This window comes from Salmo salar, chromosome 26 (assembly GCF_965601325.2).
Source record: "Salmo salar chromosome 26, fSalSal1, whole genome shotgun sequence".
In the NCBI taxonomy this organism is placed as follows: domain Eukaryota; kingdom Metazoa; phylum Chordata; class Actinopteri; order Salmoniformes; family Salmonidae; genus Salmo; species Salmo salar.
In genome coordinates, this window is record NC_138316.1 from 51998492 (window position 1) to 52012369 (window position 13878).

At 44.6% G+C, this 13878-nt stretch overlaps 1 protein-coding gene across 1 annotated transcript in view; it reads right to left on the minus strand.

The window, feature by feature from the left end:
• The window catches only part of galr1b (galanin receptor 1b), a 131074-nt gene extending 117963 nt beyond the window's left edge, over positions 1 to 13111 (minus strand). The window contains exon 1 of the mRNA XM_045708679.2: positions 11988 to 13111. Within this exon, the coding sequence (XP_045564635.2) occupies positions 11988 to 12662 (675 nt within the window). The 5' untranslated portion in view covers positions 12663 to 13111. The remainder of the gene's footprint in view (positions 1 to 11987) is intronic.
• Positions 13112 to 13878: the final 767 nt, after the last annotated feature.

A 13878-nucleotide genomic window follows, 5' to 3' on the forward strand; every position in this document is an offset into this window, starting at 1 on the left:
CATCCCCGAAGGGGTCTCCCCCTTCCCTGGAGAATGTAGCGGTTCTCGACCCAACCAACCAGCCATGGAGATACGTCACTCGCCGTGGAAGTCGAGCAACAGGGGTTTACTTGGAGATGATGAGCCCGGACCTGACACAGACCAGAAACAGCTTTGCCTCCCTAGATCCAGAGGTTCCAGAGCCTTCTTCCTTGGTGGCTTCCCATTCAAGATCAGATCCAGAGGTACCTGCATCTTCGTCCTCTGTTCTGTCTCCCTCTCCGGTGGCTTCTACCTTGGGTTCAGATCCTCGGTGTTCCCACCATCATCAGACCGTGAGGCTGCCTGAGAGACCGGCCCATTTAAAATCGCCAGCTGTCATCATAGGCAGCTCTATGGTGAGAAACAGCTTGGTTCTCAAGGCATAAACCCTGTGCTTCCCAGGCGTACGAGTACAGGACATCACAAGGCTGCTTCCGACTGTTCTACGACAGCTGACAATGTCATAGTCCACGTGGGGTCAAACAACATCAGGAGGGCTAGCTCGGAACATCTGAAAATTGATTTAAAAGAACTGATTTTAGCATTAAAAGACTCCAAAAAACAGCCAATCATTTCAGGTCCAGTACCATCGTTGGGCCACGGATGTGAAAGATTCAGCAGACTGCTGGCATTACACATCTGGCTAAAAGACTACTGTACCTCTGCTGGAGTCACTTTTATTGATAACTTTGACACCTTCTGGAAACAGAAGATACTCTACAGAAATGACTGTAACGAGGGTCGTATAAAGGGGACCAAGGCGCGGTGTGTAGAGTGCTCATATTTACTTTAATGATAACACTTAAACAAAACAACAAAACGACAGCCAACAGTTCCGTCAGGTGAAACTCACAAAACGGAAAACAACTACCCACAAAAACCCCAAGAAGGAAAAACCCTACTTAAATATGATCTCCAATCAGAGGCAACGAGGACCAGCTGCCTCCAATTGGAGATCAACCCCCCCAAAAAAACAACAACATAGAAATAGAAAACCTAGAACACAATCATAGAAATAGAAAACATAGAAAAACACAAAACACCCCCCCTGTCACGCCCTGACCTACTCTACTATAGAAAATTATATCTTACAAGGGTCGGGACGTGACAATGTCGGAGTCCATCCAAATCATCTTGGCTCCTGGATTCAGTCCACGCATTTCGAGGCTGCGTGAGATAATTCCTACCATTGTGACAATGAGTCGTCATAATGCTGCATTAATGTACATTACCCTAGGAGCGTTGGCAGACACAATGTAAGTAACCTAATTTATGTCCCTCTAATTGCCCTGAATACCTTTGTTGATCCTACAGCTATTGTATGCAGTAATCATGAGCCTATGAACCAGAGTTATACTGTTAGCACTGAGGCGGTGTGCAATAAGTAGGAAGATCACTGTGTGCAACTCACCCTGCACAATCAAATCTACTTCTGATAAGCTTCCCAGTAAAGCAGTAAAAGCAATCAAGCAACCCAGAAAAGTGCTAAAAATAGCCCACATTAACATATGCCGCCTGAAAAACAAAGTCCATGAAGTCAATAACTTGCTTGTAACAGATGACATTCATATTCTGACTATCTCTGAAACTCACTTAGATAAAACCTTTGATGATACAGTGGTAGCGATACATGGTTATAACGTTTAAAGAAAAGACAGAAACGCCCCCGTTGGCGGTGTTGCGGACGATATAAAGAACCACATTCCTGTAAAGCTTTGAGATAATCTAATGTTAAATACTGTTGAAGTAATATGGCTACAGGTTCATCTGACTCACCTAAAGCCCATTCTGGTGGGAAGCTGCTATAGACCACCACGTGCTAACAGACAGTATCTGGATAACATTTTTTTTAAAACGTAAACCTTTATTTAACCAGGTAGGCAAGTTGAGAACAAGTTCTCATTTACAATTGCGACCTGGCCAAGATAAAGCAAAGCAGTGTGACACATACAACAACACAGAGTTACACATGGAATAAAACAAACATACAGTCAATAATATAGTAGAAAAATAAGTCTATATACAAAGTGAGCAAATGAGGTGAGATGAGGGCCATGGTGGCGAAGTAAATACAATATAGCAAGTAAAACACTGGAATGGTAGATTTGCAGTGGAAGACAGTGCAAAGTAGAAATAGAAATAATGGGGTGCAAAGGAGCAAAAACAAAAACATAAATACAGTAGGGGAAGGGGTAGTTGTTTGGGCTAAATTATAGATGGGCTATGTACAGGTGCAGTAATCTGTGAGCTGCTCCGACAGCTGGTGCTTAAAGCTAGTGAGGGAGATAAGTGTTTCCAGTTTTAGAGATTTTTGTAGTTCGTTCCAGTCATTGGCAGCAGAGAACTCGAAGGAGAGGCGGCCGAAGGAGGAATTGGCTTTGGGGGTGACCAGAGAGATATATACCTGCTGGAGCGCGTGCTATAGGTGGGTGCTGCTATGGTGACCAGCGAGCTGAGATAAGGGGGAACTTTACCTAGCAGGGTCTTGTAGATGACCTGGAGCCAGTGGGTTTGACGACGAGTATGAAGCGAGGGCCAGCCAACAAGAGCGTACAGGTCGCAGTGGTGGGTAGTATATGGGGCTTTGGTGACAAAACGGATGGCACTGTGATAGACTGCATCCAATTTATTGAGTAGGGTATTGGAGGCTATTTTGTAAATGACATCGCCGAAGTCGAGGATCGGTAGGATGGTCAGTTTTACGAGGGTATGTTTGGCAGCATGAGTGAAAGATGCTTTGTTGCGAAATAGGAAGCCAATTCTAGATTTAACTTTGGATTGGAGATGTATGATTTGTGTGTCTGGAAGGAGAGTTTACAGTCTAACCAGACACCTAGGTATTTGTAATTGTCCACGTATTCTAAATCAGAGCCGTCCAGAGTAGTGATGCTGGACGGGCGAGCAGGTGCAGGCAGCGATCGGTTGAAGAGCATGCATTTAGTTTTACTTGTATTTAAGAGCAGTTGGGGGCCACGGAAGGAGAGTTGTATGGCATTGAAGCTCGTCTGGAGGGTAGTTAACACAGTGTCCAAAGAAGGGCCAGAAGTATACAGAATGATGCCGTCTGCGTAGAGGTGGATCAGAGACTCACCAGCAGCAAGAGCGACATCATTGATGTATACAGAGAAAAGAGTCGGCCCAAGAATTGAACCCTGTGGCACTCCCATAGAGACTGCCAGAGGCATATCAACAGAGAAGTATACTTTCTGGGTGATATAAATACTGACTGGCTCTCATCAAGCTGGCCACTCAAGAAAAAACTTCAAACTGTAACCAGTGCCTGAAACCTGGTTCAGGTGGTCAGCCAACTTACCAGGGTAGTTACAAACAGCACAGGAATGAAATCATCAACATGTATTGATCGCATCTTTACTAATGCTGCAGATATTTGTTTTAAAGCAGTATCCAAATCCATAGGATGTAGTGATCACAATATAATAGCCACATCTAGGAAAACCAAAGTTCCAAAGGCTGGGCCTAATATAGTGTATAAGAGGTCATACAATACGTTTTGTAGTGATTCCTACGTTGATGATGTAAAGAATATTTGCTGGTCTGTGGTGAGTAATGAGGAGCAACCAGACACTACACTTGACACATTTATGAAATTGCTTATTCCAATTACTAATAAGCATGCACCCATTAAGAAAATGACTGTAAAAACTGTTAAATCCCCTTGGATTGATGAGGAAGTCAAAAATTGTATGGTTGAGAGGAATGAGGCAAAAGGTATGGCAAATAAGTCTGGCTGCACAACCGATTGGCAAACGTACTGCAAATTAAGAAATCATGTGACTAAATAAAAATAAACTATACTATGAAACAAAGATAAATGATATAAAGAATGATAGTAAAAAGCACCTTAAATGACATTTTGTGGGTAAAAGCCAACTTGGCTCCATCACTCATTGAGTCAGATGGCTCATTTATCATAAAACCCACTGATGTTGCCAACACAATTAATACTTTTTCTCATTGGCAAGATAAACAAACTTAGGGATGACATGCCAGCAACAAACGCTGACACTACACATCCAAGTATATCTGACCAAATTATAAAAGACAAGAATTGTACTTTTGAATTCCGTAAAGTCAGTGTGGAAGAAATTCCTTAAAGTCAGTGTGAAAAAAATTATTGTTGTTTTATCAACAATGACAAGCCACCGGGGTCTGACAATCTGGATGGAAAATGGCGGAAATGAGGATAATGGCGGATGGTATTGCCACTCCTATTTGCCACATCTTCAATTTAAGCCTACTAGGCATAATTTAAGCCAATTTAAGCCAAAGTGTGTGCCCTCAAGCCTGGAGGGAAGCTAAAGTCATTCCGCTACCAAAGAACAGTAAAGCCCCCTTTACTGGCTCAAATAGCCGACCAATCAGTCTGTTACCAACCCTTCTGGGAAAAATTCTGGGAAAAATTGTGCTTGACCAGATACAATGCTATTTCACAGTAAACAAATTGACAACAGAATTTCAGTACGCATATAGGGAAGGACACTCAACAAGCACGGCACTTACACAAATGATTGATGATTGGCTGAGAGAAATTGATGATAAAATGATTGTGGGGGCTGTCTTGTTAGACTTCAGTGCAGATTTTGACATTATCGATCATAGTCTGCTGCTGGAAAAACATATGTATTATGGCTTTACACCCTCTGCTTTAATGTGGATAAAGAACTACTTGTCTAACCAAACACAGAGGGTGTTCTTTAATGGAAGCCTCTCCAACATAATCCAGTTAGAATCAGGAATTCCCCAGGGTAGCTGTTTAGGCCCCTTGCTTTTTTCAATCTTTACTAACGACATGCCACTGACTTTGAGTAAAGCCAGAGTTTGTGGATGACTCAACACTATACACATCAGCTACTACAGCGACTGAAATGACTGCAACACTCAACAAAGAGCTGCAGTTAGTTTCAGAGTGGGTGGCAAGGAACAAGTTAGCCCTAAATATTTCTAAAACTAAAAGCATTAGACCCTAAACCTCAACTACATCTCGTAATGAATAATGTGGAAATTAAGCAAGTTGAGGTGACTAAACTGCTTGGAGTAATGCTGGATTATAAACTGTCATGGTCAAAACATGTTGATACAACAGTAGCTAAGATGGGGAGAAGTCTGTCCATAATAAAGCACTGCTCTGCCTTCTTAACAACACTATCAACAAGGCAGGTCCTTCAGGACGTGGTTTTGTCGCACCTAGACTACTGTTGAGTTGTGTGGTCAGGTGCCACAAAGAGGGCCTTGGGAAAATTGCAGTTGGGTCAGAACAGAGCAGCACGGCTGGCCCTTAAAAGTACACGGAGAGCTAACATTAATGACATGCATGTCAATCTCTCATGGTTCAAAGTGGAAGAGAGATTGACTTCCTCATTACTTGTTTTTGTAAGAGGTGTTGACAAAATGAATGTACCGAGCTGTCTGTTTAAACTACTAGCGCACAGCTCGGACACCAATGCATACCCCACAAGACATGCCAAGTCCAGAACAGACTATGGGAGGCGCACAGTACTACATAGAGCCATGATTACATGGAGCTCTATTCCACATCAGGTAACTGATGACAGCAGTAGAATCAGATTTAAAAAGCAGGTAGAAATACACCTTATGGAACAGCGGGGACTGTGAAGTAATACAAACATTTTTTTTTTTAAATCCAAGATGGCATAGCAGTAGGATGTGTGTGTTTGTCTTTGTCTTATCCAGTGTTTTATCCCGTGTAAATAGCCGGTCTTTTTCATATATATCTTAATCTCACTTTCTATATACGAACTAAATATACTTTCCTGCAACCCGCCTCACCCAATGTGGTACGGATCTGCTATTTTTATTCCTTATAACTAGAACTTCCATCAGGAGCTAGACAGCTAACTAGCTACTAGTCTTTGTTAGCCGCGGCTAGCGGTCTTCACCTTTTTCTTGGTCACCAGCCAGCCTTAGCTCGGACAACACCAGCCAGTCTGCACAGCGCGATATCAACCCAGAGCATATCGGACTGCTTCTCTCTACCACATCACCGGATTCCTGCCGCTCTGGATCATTACACCGGATCATCGCAGCTAGCTAGCTGCAAACGAGTGGCTACTGTAAGCTAATGCCTCTATCCCGAAGCAAGCACCAGCTAGCCTTGAGCTAGCCTCGAGCTAAGCCCATATACCAGCTAATTCTAGGGCTACAATCCTCCTTTACCAATTGGCCTTGACCCTTTATTGTCGACACGGAGCCCCGCCGATCCATTCACGACTGGACTGCCGACGTTATCGTCCGAGGTTGTCTCAACAGGCTATTCTGTTACGATGTCGCCTAAGAACCGTCTACTAGCCCCGGCCCGCTAGCTTTTCTGAACGCTGTGTCCCCTGCTCGCCTAGCGTAGTAGTGACTACCGAACAGCACCCTAACTCACCTATTGCTGCTCTTTTGACCCTATGATCACTTGGCTACACAGCTGATGCCCCCTGGACTGTTTCAATAACACGGTACCTCATTTTGTTTACCTGTCGGCCCCAGCCTCGAACTCAGGTCCTGTATGTACCTAACTGATTCGCTCTGCCCTTTCATCGCCATTCACCCGTTGTTGTCTTAGCTCTCCTGATCAACACCTGTGATTGCTTTATGCCTCTCTCTAATGTCAATATGCCTTGTCTACTGCTGTCTTGGCTAGTTTTTATTGTTTTATTTCACTGTAGAGCCCTCAGTCCTGCTCAACATGCCTTAGATAGCTCTTTTGTCCCACCCCACACACATGCGGAGACTTCGCCTGGCTTAACTGGTGCCTCCAGAGATGAAACCTCGCTCATCGTCACTCAACGCCAGGTTTACCTCTACTGTACTCACATCCTACCATACCATTGTCTGTACATTATGCCCTGAATCTATTCTACCACGCCCAGAAATCTGCTCCTTTTATTCTCTGTCACCAAAGCACTAGACAACCAGTTCTCATAGGCTTTAGCCGTACCCTTAGCCTACTCCTCCTCTGTTCCTCTGGTGATGTAGAGGTTAACCCAGGCCCTGTATTCCCCAGTTCCACTCCTATTCCCCAGGCACTATCATTTGTTGACTTCTGTAAACGTAAAAGCCTTGGATTCATGCATGTTAACATCAGAAGCCTCCTCCCTAAGTTTGTTTTATTCACTGCTTTAGCACACTCCACCAACGGTGATGTCCTAGCCATGTCTGAATCATTGTTTAGGAAGGCCACCAAAAATTCTGAAATTTCCATCCCCAACTCCAACATTTTCCGCCAAGATAGAACTGCCAAAGGGGGTGGAGTTGCAATTTACTGCAGAGATAGTCTGCAGAGTTCTGTCATGCTAACCAGGTCTGTACCCAAACAGTTCGAGCTTTTACTTTTAAAAATCCACCATTCCAGAAATAAGTCTCTCACTGTTGCCGCTTGTTACAGACCCTCCTCAGCCCCCAGCTGTGCCCTGGACACCATATGTGAATTAATTACCCCCCATTTATCTTCAGAGTTTGTTCTGTTAGGTGACCTAAACTGGGATATGCTTAACACCTCGGCCATCCTACAATCTAAACTAGATGCCCTCAATCTCACACAAATTATCAAGGAACCTACCAGGTACAACCCTAAATCCGTAAACACGGGCACCCTTACAGATATCATCCTGACCAATCTGCCCTCTAAATACACCTCTGCTGTCTTCAACCAGGATCTCAGCGATCACTGCCTCATTGCCTGTGTCCGTAATGGGTTAGCGGTCAAACGACCCCTCTTCATCACTGTCAAACGCTCCCTAAAACACTTCAGCGAGCAGGCCTTTCTAATCGACCTGGCCCGGGTATCCTGGAAGGATATTGACCTCATTCCGTTTGTAGAGGATGCCTGATAATTCTTTAAAAGTGCTTTCCTCACAATCTTAAATAAGCATGCCCCATTCAAAACATTTAGAACTAAGAACAGATATAGCCCTTGGTTCACTCCAGACTTGACTGCCCTTGACCAGCACAAAAACATCCTGTGGCGTACTGCATTAGCATCAAAAAGCCCCAGCAATATTCAACTTTTCAGGGAAGTTAGGAACCAATATACACAGGCAGTTAGAAAAGCAAAGGCTAGCTTTTTCAAACAGAAATTTGCATCCTGTAGCACAAACTCCAAAAAGTTCTGGGACACTGTAAAGTCCATGGAGAATAAGAGCACCTCCTCCCAGCTGCCCACTGCACTGAGGCTAGAAACACTGTCACCACTGATAAATCTACAATAATCAAGAATTTCAATAAGCATCTTTCTACAGCTGGCCATGCCTTCCACCTGGCTACCCCTACCCCGGTCAACAGTTCTGCACCCCCCACAGCAACTTGCCCACGCCTCCCCATTTCTCCTTCACCCAAATCCAGATAGCTGATGTTTTGAAAGAGCTGCAAAATCTGGACCCATACAAATCAGCCGGGCTAGACAATCTAGACCCTCTCTTTCTAGAATTATCCGCCGCAATTGTTGGAACCCCTATTACTAGCCTGTTCACCCTCTCTTTCGTATCGTCTGAGATCCTTATAGATTGGAAAGCTGCCGCGGTCATCCCCCTCTTCAAAGGGGGTGATACTCTAGACCCAAACTGCTACAGACCTATATCTATCCTACCCTGTATTTCTAAGGTCTTCGAAAGCCAAGTTAACAAACAGATCACTGACCATTTTGAATCCCACCGTACCTTCTCCGCTATGCAATCTGGTTTCCGAGCTGGTCATGGTTGCACCTCAGCCACGCTCAAGGTCCTAAACGATATCATAACCACCATCGATAAAAGACAATACTGTGCAGCCGTCTTCATCAACCTGGCCAAGGCTTTTGACTTTGTCAATCACCACAATCTTATTGGCAGACTCGACAGCCTTGGTTTCTCAAATGATTGCCTCGCCTGGTTCACCAACTACTTCTCTGATAGAGTTCTGTGTGTCAAATCGGAGGGCCTATTGTCCGGACCTCTGGCAGTCTCTATGGGGGTGCCACAGGGTTCAATTCTCGGGCCGACTCTCTTCTCTATATACATCAATGATGTCACTCTTGCTGCTGGTGATTCTCTGATCCACCTCTACGCAGACTTCACCATTCTGTATAATTCTGGCCCTTCTTTGGACACTGTGTTAACTAACCTCCAGACAAGCTTCAATGCCATACAACACTCCTTCCGTGGCCTCCAACTGCTCTTAAATGCAAGTACAACTAAATGCATGCTCTTCAACCGATTGCTGCCCACACCCGCCCATCTAGCATCACTACTCTGGACAGTTCTGACTTGTGGACAACTACAAATACCTAGGTGTCTGGTTAGACTGTAAACTCTCCTTCCAGACTCACATTAAGCATCTCCAATCCAAAATTACATCTAGAATCGGCTTCCTATTTCTCAACAAAGCATCTTTCACTCATGCTACCAAACATACCCTCGTAAAACTGACTATCCTACCGATCTTTGACTTCGGCGATGTCATTTACAAAATAGCCTCCAACACTCTACTCAGCATATTGGATGTAGTCTATCACAGTGCCATCCGTTTTGTCACCAAAGCCCCATATACTACCCACCACTGCGACCTGTATGCTCTCGTTGGCTGGCCCTCGCTTCATATTCGTCGCCAAACCCACTGGCTCCAGGTCATCTATAAGGCTTTGCTAGGTAAAGCTCCGCCTTATCTCAGCTCACTGGTCACCATAGCAGCACCCACCCGTAGCATGCACTCCAGCAGGTATATCTCTCTGGTCACCCCCAAAGCCAACTCCTCATTTGGCCGCCTTTCCTTCCAGTTCTCTGGAATTGCAAAAATCACTGAAGCTGGAGTCTTATATCTCCCTCACTAACTTTAAGCATCAGCTGTCAGAGCAGCTTACCGATCATTGCACCTGTACATAGCCCATCTGTAAACAGCCCATCCAACTACCTCATCCCCATATTGTTATTTATTTTTTTGCTCCTTTGCACCTTTGCACCCCAGTATCTCTACTTGCACATTCATCTTCTGCACATCTACCATTCCAGTGTTTAAATGCTATGTTGTAATTATTTCACCACTATGGCCTATTTATTGCCTTACCTCCCTAATCTTACTACAGTTGCACACACTGTATATAGATTTTTCTATTGTGTTATTGACTGTACGCTTGTTTATTCTATATGTAACTCTATGTTGTATGTGTCGCATTGCTTTGCTTTACGGGGAGGCAGGGTAGCCTAGTGGTTAGGGCGTTGGACTAATAACCGAAAGGTTGCAAGATCGAATCCCCTGAGCAGATAAGGTAAAAATCTGTCGTTCTGCCCCTGAACAAGGCTGTTCCTGCTGTTCCCCGGTAGGCCGTCATTGAAAATAAGAATCTGTTCTTAACGGACTTGCCTAGTTATATAAAGGTTCAAAAAAAATAACTTGGCCAGGTTGCAGTTGTAAATGAGAACATTTTCTCAACTGGCCTACCTGGTGAAATAAAATGAAAAACGTAGACCTGTGATAACATAAGCACTACACACATATTTTGTGTTGTGTAAATATGTGGTAGTGGAATATGGGCCTGAGGACGCACAGTTAGTGTATTGTGATTGTGAATTCTGTAATGAATGTATTGTAATATTTTGACAATTGTATAACTGCCTTAATTTTGCTGGACCTCAGGATGGGGATCCATAATAAATAAATAAATAAATAAATAAAGTATGGTAGCAGGTGCCAGGTGCACTGGTTTGAGTGTGTCAAGAACTGCAACGCTGCTGGGTTTTTCACACTCAACAGTTTCCCGTGTGTATCAGGAATGGTCCTCCACCCAAAGGACATTCAGCCAACTTGACACAACTGTGGGAAGCGTTAGAATCAACATGGGCCAGTATCCCTGTGGAAAGCTTTCGACACCTTGTAGAGTCCATACCCTGACGAATTGAGGCTGTTCTCAGGGAGAAAGGGGGAGCAACACAATATTAGGAAGGTGTTCCTAATGTTTTGTGCATTCAGTGTATATTTCTGCTACCAGTCACTTTTCAGCCCTGTTTACATGTATATATTACCATTAGTATATTACCATCCGTATTTATATATTCCTGTGAACTGTCACTTTTCAGCCATGTTTGACTGACGATTGGCTGAGTTAAATTGATGATGAAAAGGGGGCTGTTTTGTTGGACTTCAGTGCGGCTTTTGACATTATCGATCATAGTCTGCTGCTGGAAAAACGTGTGTTTTATGGCTGTGTGTACCTTCCTATCACGCCTACACTGACACTCTTACACACACACACACACACACACACACTCACTCACCACCACCACACCCACTCAAACTACCCCCCCCCCCCCCCCCCCCCACCCACACACACAACAAATTATACCAAATTTTAGTTCTGGGTTAAAAACATCAGGATTTTAGTTCTGGGTTAAAAACAACAGTATTTTAGTTCTGGGTTAAAAACAACAGTATTTTAGTTCTGGGTTAAAAACAACAGTATTTTAGTTATGGGTTAAAAACAACAGTATTTTAGTTATGGTTTAAGTGACAGTATTTTAGTTCTGGGTTAGTGACAGTATTTTAGTTCTGGGTTAAGCGACAATATGTGAATTGTAACAAATAACAACCAAAGCAGTTTGTCGAAGTAGTCCAGTCTGTAGTAAACCATATGAAGGACTATTTAGGGCTGTCAGAAATTCTAGCCCTCTTAACCCAACACCGCACGGGGTAAAAAACTGTCACGCAGCCGGGTACAAAGAGCACTGACACACGCGCAGGTTTTCCGGAGCGCAGTGGTGCCGCACATTCGCACTTTATTCTCGCTCACAGCATTTATTGCCGCGCTTGGATGAAAAACATTAGCATTAAAGCCCAATAAATGTCATCATGCGTCATTGTGTCATTTTCCATTATACAGGAGAGTGTTACAACCTCACTAATGTACACCTTAACCTGTGTGTAAAAGGCAAGCGTTTGACAGTTTCTCTACTACAGAAGAAAAGTTGTCTTACCTTCGCATAGCAGCATATGATCAACCCCAACGGCAACAGATATCCAATGACTAAAATCGTGACTTTGTAGGTGTGTTTGGAAGCGCTTGCGTACCACGCTTCCCAGCAGAACGAACTGTTTGGCGCATCCGGATGGTCAGTAAGTATCTGGTGTTGCGCCACTGGTATAGAGAATATGAACGATAGCGCCCAAATAACACAGACCCCAATGAGGGCGTTCCTCCTGTTGCGAATGCAGGGGGACTTCTTGGAGTGTACAACAGCTATGTACCTGTCCACTGACATGGCAACAAGAGTGAAGATGCTCACCAGCATACACACCATCACCAAATAGTGAACACATTTACATAAAAAGGCTCCAAATATCCACTCGGGTAGGGAGTATATAGTAGCCTGGAACGGGACACAAAATAGCAGAAACAATATGTCCGCTATACTTAAATTGAGGATAAAAATGTTTGTCGTACTTCTGTTACGCCGGGCCTTGATTTTCCCTATTACTATAATCACTAGAGAGTTCCCGACGACACCCAGGAAAAATATACATCCAAAAATTACGGGAACAATCACCGCCTCCGCACCACCGTGGTCTTCTTCACCGGCCCCCACCGTCAGGTTGCCGGTGTTTAATAACTCGGTCCAGACGTCGCCCGTTTCGTTACCCGGTAGCAGCATGGTTCTCTCTCACACGGCCGCGGCGTCCTCGTCCAGACGTTCCAGGAGTTAAGAAATGACAGCGCTGCTATCTCCGGAGAAAGTGGTGATTTTTGTCCAGAGCCTCGCATGGTAGACAATCTGGTCTATGTATCACACTCAGTCCAGTAACACTGCTGTGTCAAGTTCCAGATGTTGAATTTAGGCTACTTTTACGCATCGTTTAGAGGAAACTGTTATGCGTTTATCCACTTGTGAGAAAGCCGCCAACAACAAGTGAAGGCTTGGTCTCCCGATACGCGTCTTCGACGGAACACACTAACGATAGCCTGGCTATGACAGATACAGTATAGGCTAACCCAGGCAGTCATGAAGCGATAAAATGAAACCATGTGCTGTCCAAAACCTCGCCGAGCTCCTTATAGTAACAGGAACATGGAGACCTTTCAGCGCTGGTTCCTTCTGCTGTAAAAAAACCCTAATGGCATAATTAAGCAATAAGAAACGAGTGGGTGTGGTATATGGCCAATATACCACGGCTAAGGACTGTTCATAAGCACTACGCAACGCGGAGTGCCTGGATACAGCCCTTAGTCTTAGTATATTGGCCAATATAAGACAAACCCATGAGGTGCCTTATTGCTATTATAAACTGGTTACCGACAGGTTGACAAACTACTGTGGAGTATATCTGGAGATCATTATACCATGGAGCTGAAAGGGTTTGAGTGAAACACTGTGAGATGTGAAGATTGGAAAGAAAAGAAAAACCTATAAATACCAGACCCTCGGCTGCAGCGGTCTCTGATTCAGACCCTCGTCCTGTAACCTTGGTACCGGCTGCAGCGGTCTCTGATTCAGACCCTCGTCCTGTAACCTTGGTACCGGCTGCAGCGGTCTCTGATTCAGACCCTCGTCCTGTAACCTTGGTACCGGCTGCAGCGGTCTCTGATTCAGACCCTCGTCCTGTAACCTTGGTACCGGCTGCAGCGGTCTCTGATTCAGACCCTCGTCCTGTAACCTTGGTACCGGCTGCAGCGGTCTCTGATTCAGACCCTCGTCCTGTAACCTTGGTACCGGCTGCAGCGGTCTCTGATTCAGACCCTCGTCCTGTAACCTTGGTATCGGCTGCAGCGGTCTCTGATTCAGACCCTCGTCCTGTAACCTTGGTACCGGCTGCAGCGGTCTCTGATTCAGACCCTCGTCCTGTAACCTTGGTACCGGCTGCAGCGGTCTC